The sequence below is a fragment of the Pelmatolapia mariae genome, linkage group LG17, assembly GCF_036321145.2.
Source record: "Pelmatolapia mariae isolate MD_Pm_ZW linkage group LG17, Pm_UMD_F_2, whole genome shotgun sequence".
Taxonomy (NCBI): Eukaryota; Metazoa; Chordata; class Actinopteri; order Cichliformes; family Cichlidae; genus Pelmatolapia; species Pelmatolapia mariae.
In genome coordinates, this window is record NC_086242.1 from 35,592,902 (window position 1) to 35,601,818 (window position 8,917).

The 8,917-nt window shown below is 38.3% G+C and overlaps 1 protein-coding gene across 2 annotated transcripts in view; it reads left to right on the forward strand.

The window, feature by feature from the left end:
* camk1da (calcium/calmodulin-dependent protein kinase 1Da) overlaps positions 1–8,421 on the forward strand; it is an 80,639-nt gene extending 72,218 nt beyond the window's left edge. For both annotated transcript variants that reach the window (XM_063460804.1, XM_063460805.1), the window contains exon 11: positions 684–8,421. In XM_063460804.1, coding sequence (XP_063316874.1) covers positions 684–808 — 125 coding nt within the window. In that variant the 3' untranslated portion in view covers positions 809–8,421. The remainder of the gene's footprint in view (positions 1–683) is intronic.
* Positions 8,422–8,917: the final 496 nt, after the last annotated feature.

The following is an 8,917-nucleotide window of genomic DNA, read 5'->3' on the forward strand; positions in this document are numbered from 1 at the left end:
CCTTGTTCATACTTTTTTCTTGTCCAAATATATATGAACCTAACTGTATTTCTATAAAATACTGCTTTTCATTATAAAAGTCAAATGTGCTGTTTGAAAATATAAACAGCAAGATTTCTGGTTTTTTAGAGGGGTAGCCCTGACAATGGAGAGGAAATGATGTTAATGTAAGTACGGTACAGATTTACACTTAATACCTCATCTCAAAGATGGAGCAGTGCAGTTTATTGGTGTAGCTCTAGTTACATCTTTGAGATAGACACACTACTGCTTTTACAATGACAGAAAAAAGAGAGACACGTACAAGGTAAGAACCTCATAAATGGATTGGATTTTAGTGCAAAAGAAATGAACAGTGGTAAACCTTGTTCAGCGAAGATTAGACGGCAGGGCTTGTAATACAATTCTGAACAATAAAATTTACACTAAATTACTTGAGCTAAGGGCCAGAACAGTGTTCCATTTATTACCTACGTTATTTTGTATTTTCTCAACATATTTAGCTGTACAGTGCAAAAGCTGTTTCATGTCTTCACTTCTTTATCAAAGTGAAACTAATTTTATCTTAGTGATCCAGTCACTAGTGAGAAATGCAAGCCTGTGGTTTTCTACTGCTTTTGTAAATCAAGGAGGGATTTCAGTATTACAAGCAGCTGATGCAGCTTCTCATTCCCTTCTTTCAGGTGTCACTGCACCAGTCACACCCTGCAGCCTGGCATCTGCAGCCTCTTCTCCTGCCACGGGGACAGAGCTGAACCGGCCACACCCATCTGCGGTCCCCGCCCCGGTTCTCACGGAAACCAAGTGACGCCAGGTCCCGCGGGGAACCAGCTGGGAGGCCACGGCGCTGTGAAGCAGGGAGAGCGGGAAAGAAAGAGAAATCGAGGACGACCAGTGAGGAAGACGATCGCCCTCTTCTTTGTCCCTCCCTCTCTTCGCTTTACTGCCTCTCGGATAGGCCCCCTAGCCGGTACCCCGCCCTGCTCGTGGGAGAGCAGAGGACTTTACCGCCACCCCACCAATTCAAGCCACCATTGTCATACTGCACACCCACCAGGATGTCGGCGTAAAACTCGTCCTGCCACAGCCACAGCACACCCACTGTCTCACACTGGGGATGTTCACACAGTTGGCTTTGATCATTACCTGATAAAAGGGTGTCCACTGCTCCACGTGTGAGCTGCATTTGGTGGTTCACGGTGGAGCTGCTGGTGTCATAGAAGTTTTAAATTGATCTTTCCCGCATCAATTTATTTAGGTTTTTTTTCCGACTTAGGTTTGACTGTTGGCAAACGGATTGTTTTACTTTTATTAACTGCTGTTAAATTTAAAGACGCTATGTGTAACAAACATATCATTGTCAAATTGATATTGCTACCTTGGCATAATTAGTGTAAACAAATGAGACAATACCCAAGATGAACCACATGTAGTTCCTCTTTATCAATAGCTGTTGTTGTGTTAGGATCTAAATTAGAACCCAATTCCCATCATCGCCAGATGCTTGGTCTAAAAACAGCAAATCTCACTTCCTGTTAATCAAACACATCTCCCTGTCAATCTGACCTGGTAATTGTGGAACACAGAAAACAGACGGTCATTGTTTTTTTTTTAAACACAAATGATGCAGATGTAGCAAATTCATGTTGACAGTGGTTTATCCGTGTAAAAATGCCACACATAGCACCTTTAAGACATTTGTGTGTCCTTATGGGCTTGGTTGTCTGTTTGTTTGTTCGTGCTTTAGGAAGTGCTTTAAAAGTACCATATGACTGTTGAGATGTGGAAACATGAGTAAGCGCTTTATCTATTTTGCACAGAAAGGATCAGACATAGATTAGCTGCCATTCACATGTGTTTATCAGAGAGAGTAGAGATTGTAAACCTTTATTGATTGGATGTCAGAGCATTATACAACTTGTTTATTGTCTGAAAGATTCTGATTTGTTTATTATTTTCTTACTTTATTAAACTTTTATAATAATTGCCCTTTAAGGGACACACATAATGGTTATTATGAAACATGGAATAAGTTTAGGATAGAATTAGAACACATAGAGATAAGTATTTACTGGAAAACACGTCCAGGTAAAAAAGTCAGAAACTAAAGATGGATTGTCATTAGACTTCCCAAGGAGCTACAGGCAGCGCAGCATAGTTACTAAAAGAAAGGCCTTGTGGGTCCTCAGAGACACAATCCAGAATGGAGAAGCTGTAGCCTGCCGTCGTTCTTTATGTCTCTACCGAAGCCATGATCTCATCTTCTTTATTTGTCAAGCTGCACCCAGTCCAGAAGTGCTCAGGGAAAACTGCAGCTGCACTGTGCGCTGGTGAACACCAGTTTCCTGATTTAGTCTTTTTATTTTTGGGGTTTGTCACAGTCCGGCTGTTCCAGGCAGCATTGCAGTTAATGATCCAGGCTTCAGGACATTAGCTGTGTCCTTACTGTAGTGTTGTGTTGGTGCGCGACTTGAGCATTGATAATTTAGACCTGGACTACTATTGACCATATACATACGTGGGCTCACTGCAGGCAACAGCAGGGCATCGATGCTTACTTTTGAAGCTTTTTTTGAAGCATTTTCAAAAAACGTCATGAAATGTAATTAAAGACTGAAAGCAGCGATTCACCAACCATTTAAACTTTTTGACACTGGCTGATACCTGCAGCACTTTTCAAAGAAGTTGGGACAGGGGCATATTTCCTAATCACCACTTATTTCAATTGTTTTGAAAAACCTGGAGACTGATTGCTGTAGTTTTAAAAGAAAAAATGTTTATTCCACTATTCTTTGATATTGGATTTCAGCTGCTCCGCAATGTTTCTGATAGCTTTCAGAAGCATTTCTGAGCACATGCAGTGATTTCCATTAAAGAAAAGCAACAGCAGCAGCAGTAAGTTGCAACTAACCTGTCCTATGGTGGCTTAATTCCAGTTGATGATCTCTATGGACGGTTCATGCTTGTCAGTGTAGCCCTAAAACATGTGCACAGACAGTTTGGAGACAGAAGTGTCCCCAGGTTAGGCTTTACCACCTTTTAAGAGATTACAGGGCTGTACTGATGTCACTGGTGATGTGTGCAACACCCAAGTCCAGGTTTTTTAGGCATTAATCTACTTTTCCAGTCGTTATTTCTGCCCCAACTCTTTCAAACTTTTTGCTGTTTTCAAATATATAATGAGAATAATGTGTTTTATCTAAACATAATAACATTTCTCACTATCATTACTTCATGTTTTCTTTATGCTATTTTCAATTCAGTGCGGAGGTTAGCACATGGTAAATCAATGCATTCTCTTCGTTATTTACATTCTACATGTTGTCCCAACTTTTTTGGAAACAGGGCTCTAAATAAATGCACAGATCCATGACTCAGTCAGTATTTTTGACTACTAACCTGACTTTTGTTTTCTTCACTTAATGGAACTCTTGAACATGGCTAATGGCCTTTCCTGTCCCAGAAAGCAGAGCTGTACAATGTAGGGTGCTCACTCACACATATCAGATTGTCATGTCTTTATTCGATGCAATTTTACCGATCCCTTTATTGAATTGTAGCCAAAGACTATTGCTTGGTAATGAAGACAATTTGGTTCATTCTGCAGTGCTTGACAAATTAGAACAAAACTAGCCAGATTTGAAGTTGTTCAAGATGGAAACTAAGGGCTTAATTATAGCTGCAAAATAACCTAAAGAGAACGTTTTGTGACCTTTTATCTTTTCATAATCTGTTGCCATTTACATTATTTTTTTTGCTTGAATTATCTTGCTAAAAAACTGCAAAGTATTCATAGTGCTTCTCTCAATATGTGGCAGTATGAGGTGGGTGTGAGGCCACATTTGGATAAAATTTGGGTTAAGGTGAAAATGACAGTAAATCTACACTCACCGAAGTTTTCTGGAATTCATTTTTGGTTCACTGCACAGTTCTGTGTGTTAGGCTCCATCTACCATCTAGATTATCATCTCTTTTGCCCTCACTGAAAGGATAAGGAGTAATGTTTCTAAAGTATTTCTGCATTTTTCCTATCGTCCTATCGTAATGACAAAGTCACACTAGGGTAAAAGTGGCTGAAGATTGCAGCATGTCCAAAATTACTGTGGCGATGTAGAACGATATTATGATCTTGCTTCCTTTGAAATGGTTGCTTCGAACACTGGGACCAGTCTGCAACCACTCGCAGTCAGCTGACCCCTTCAAAGCAACTTTGGTGTGTCAGGAAGGCAATAAAATGGCAATAAGACCAAGTCAGTCTGCTATCAGTTTGTGATGGAATGGAAACAAGTTGGTAATTACATGCAGTCTGTTTGTGATAACACTCATTGACTTTGATAAATTGGTTAAAATTGCTAATTTGTTGCCATCTTCATACACAGAAATTCATCAGAACCTCATAGATTTGAAACAGACTCAGAAATGACTCTATAAGTAATGACTTAGTTGCTGCATGATGGCAATTTATTCCAAAAATGGCATAGGTGCTTGGCAACCTTGCATTTATATTGGAATATAACTAGGCTACAACCAGTTGGCAACCAGTTGAGACGAATCCTCTTGCAAATGAGTTGCACTCACGAGCACACACTGACTGAGATTGATTGCAGTGTGTTGGCAATTTGTCTGTTTTTAAAGTGTGTTAATTTACACACCAATTATTTCTAAATTCTGCCACTCAGAGTCTGTGTTTGGAGACAGGTTGCTTTCGTCACTAAAAGCAGAAAACTTGAAAATGCAAGTTCCAGGTCATCATCCTATTTTTCTCTTGCATAGACTAAGCCATAATCCCACAAAAAGTCCAAAACCAGCATTGTGTTTAATGTATCTTACCTAGTTTACAAAGTTCTTGCCCCATCTGAAGCTCTGACCCCAGAGTCCTTCCTTCTGTTGGTTTTTCAAAAATAAGATGTGGGTCCAAGTATGTGAGTGTGATGAAGCAAAATTTCCAGCCTAATCCAGCAGTGTGTTTAAGGTGATGTGTTTCTAATAGGTTTCGGCCAAAACATTATGCACAGAAAACACCTGTTTTTGTAGGTGCGCTCGTTTTTGGCTTTGCTTGAAGGTTGTTCAGGGGAAGAAAAATGTAATTTATAATCTTTTGAAGGATGACAACATAGAAATCCATTAGCTATAATACACAATGTAAAGTCGCAGAAAGACCATAAACTACTGATTATGTATTTTAGGTTAAAGTTCAGTTAGTCACATTATGGGATGTGGACCCACCCCATATTGGAGAAATAAAAAGTCAGTATATCTTTAGCTTTTCATTCTGTCTGTGGCAGTGGGATATTTGACATTTTAAATATCCTTTTAATGGATAGAAGACTGCAAAAACCACTAATCATGCTGCAGTTGTTGTTTATAAAACTACAGTCTCCGCAGAATGTACTGTTTTTCAAGCACTATAGGATAAATTGTAAAACTTGCATAATATGTGGTGACACTACTGATGCAGAGCAGATACTTCTCGGTGTCATGAAGACTATTCATTGGCTGAAAACACTTCTGTTACTTTATGCACAATGCTGTAGCAACCAAGCAAGTCTGAAGTTCAATGAGTACAGTACAGTATGAATATTTAAGGCAGTGCGTGTCAGGGCAGTCAAAAAAGAAACAAACTTCTAATATTTGAACTGCTGCACACATGCCTGCACACAGATAGTTGAGATTTCTGAAGTTTTGCATTTATTCCGACACATTTTTCTGAGAGGAAACTAATCCGACTCTGACGTCAATGTATACCGAAGGGAACTTTCTACCATGTAAGGGCTTTATTCCAATGACCACCTTAATCTTATTCTTCACTGTTATCGCGTCTATTTACCCATTGATTGCTATGCATTTTTTAAAAACATTTGAAGTGTGTTGTCAATGCTTTTTATTTCTGGAAAAAATGATCAGGAAACAAAGGAAAACATCAGCAGCTCTATTTAAATCTATTCAAGACCATTTCACTCATTTACCTATTATTATTAAATTTGAATGAGCTACATTAGGGATTTAAGAGGTTGTTCAAAGAGGTTAATGAATTAGGAATACCGTTCATTAAATGTGAAGTCGTACACTTTAGCTTGGACGTGTGGGCTTCTGAATGTGCTGTGAGGCAGGCAGAGGGTTCAGGTTCATGCTCCTCTGTGGTTTTATGTCTGCTGTTTTTGTTTGCTACAGAGAGAGAGAACATAAATGTAATCCAAATGAGTCTTTCCATGTTAAAGATGCTACTGTAAATAGATTGTGAATACTGATGATCATTTTCAAGGTAATATTTACGAATGTTTTGCTGTACAGGCATGTCTGAGTGAGTGAATGAATGAGTGAGTTTGCAAGGGAAGTTGATTGTATCCTCTATGGAATGTTTTAATGTAAAAAAAAAAAATGTAACAAAAAAAAGCAGCTTCAAGTCTCCTTTACTTCCCGACTTTGTGGTTAGCTTTCAGAAACTGTCTGGCAGCACGTGACTGCTATCAGCAGAGCTGCACAGCGCAGTCTAATGCCATCAGTGTTCCACCATCACTTCAGTGTCAGTCCAACTAAAAAGGTGAAATCATCGTTTACTGAACTCAGGCTTACGTTTTTGTTTTTTTGCCATTCTAAAGGAAGAAATCCAAAGCTGTGACCGACTCAGAAACACACTGTTACGGACATTCGCTCTCTCCACTTTGAACTCACCATCCTTTGACTTTTCTTTCTTTCTTTTTTTATGAAGAAAAAAAACTGCACCTTCATGAAAAAACACAAGCATGTTGAAAAAAAGTGCTTCAAGATTTCAACTTTACCATGAGTGTTTGCATAATCTTATATGCCCTTGTATGATGTTCGTATCTCTGTATTATGTGAAGACGTACACAGGTTGAGATGACCGGGTCCACAAGAGCCAAGCAGAGTATTTGTTCTAACTGGCAAAAATTTACCCCTGGAATTACTTACTATTATTATCATTATTATTATTTGCTGGATTAATTCTGTTTATTACTATGAAAGTTGCTTTAATTCTGCTAATTAGAATGACTGTGTTGTCATGTGACTGGAAGTAAATGCATTTATATTGCCTTTTTTCAGGTTTTTATTATGCAAATTGAAAATACACTAAATAGTGGTTGTGTCACTGAATTTATACTTAAAGCTGGTTTTAGTTGTATGGAAGTGAAATGTATTCAGAATGAACAAGATGACTTAAAATCTCAAAAAGAGCCTTTCCTTGCTTGAAAACTAGATTTTATGAAAGCAGTAGTTGGTCATAAGCTGAGTTTCATCTAGTTTTTTTGTTTAGGTTTAAAATTTGCAGTGCATTGTGGGGCAAGTAGTTTCTAATAGATGTTGTCAAAAGCATGCCAGCTGACCTTTTTTTAACACACGGAAGTGTTTGCTGTGTAAGGAGGTTCTGAAAAATCAATGAAGAATATTAATAGGAAATTTGGAATTAGGGATTACTATTAAGCTCTTTTCAAGAAAACTGCCTTTTATTTTTCTTGTCAAGTGAATGCATTTGCACTTATGTGCAATTGTGTTTTGGCATAGAGTTCTCATCTAAGGCATCTAAAAACTGAATCAAAAGTGCAAATATAAAGAACTTTTAGTTTCATGATTTTAAAATGCATTATGTTAGCTTACCATATGTGCGTTAGCTTTTTATTTAGTTTGGCTAAGTTGATAACGTATATTGTGTAGCTAAATTCTCTGATACTTTCCTTACTTATTTGTATGTCATAAATGCAAAGGCTAGAGAGTTTAAAATATATATATAGCTACTGACTGTGTGTTGTATGTAGACTAATTAGCGGGGGTGGTTTTACCTAGCTAAAGTCTATACAATTGTTCAGTAGTTATTGCATTTTGTTGAAACTTACAAGGAACTACAAGCATGTATTTGAATTGTTACCAACTATTTCAGTGTCCTCTTAGACTGCAAACGTTGTTAGACTTTGTTAGCATTAGTAAATGCATTAGCTAGCTTTGGTTTAGCTGATGCTAAAAACACTCCACCACCTCTAACCTGAACAGCTAACTGACCAGTTGAGAGAATCTCTCTCGCTAAGATTTCTTTGTAGAACTAAAACTCTACACATGCTGCTCTTTGGCCCCTGGTGTCTCCCTGTAGGTGTCCTTGTCCAGAGCCTGCTAATTTAACTGGCTGTATTTACTCTCTGCATGTGACCACAACAAACTCTCATCCTGTGCACTGTCGTTACGTCGACGATGCCCTCACCTATCGGAGCGGCCACTGCCTGCCGCACTTAAATGTGGTGTGATAATGATGATTTCGATGATGATGATTTTCTGTTGATGGGGCTTGTATATCAGATGCCTTTGACAATCATGTGCACATATCAGAGTTACCATAACAACACAGGCCAGAGCGACTGATTGTGTTTTGTTTGTCTTTTCTCCTGGAATAAATCCTGAATGATCGTAAAATGACTCTACTCTCATTTACTCTTTTTCTCTGTCTGTTTGTGTGCATACTCGACAGAATAAGACTGACTTATTAGCACTACACAGTGTCAGAATAACAACTACATTCCTGCAAATGTAAACACTTTCAACTGTGTGTTATCTCTCAATATTTAAACACTCACATACTCAACAATCCATGAATGTGGAACTAGAGCAGACACTCTTTACTACAGTCTGACTGCATTTAATGTATATGCTGTACAGCAGATGGCTTACACAGAGAGGACAGATCTTGCAAACACTAAAGGCACACCTTGCTTTTACTAGCACATGCTTGAAATATTATTACTTTTAAAAAGACAAAAAATCCCTTTCAACAGATGTAACTGTCCAGCATAAAAGTGAACACTCTACTTGAACACGTTCTCCTTTGGTTTACACTCCAGTTATCACTACTTATTGGATGTCCTCATGTGTCACTGCAACTAAGGGTTCAATAAAAGTGCAGAAAAAACTTGGG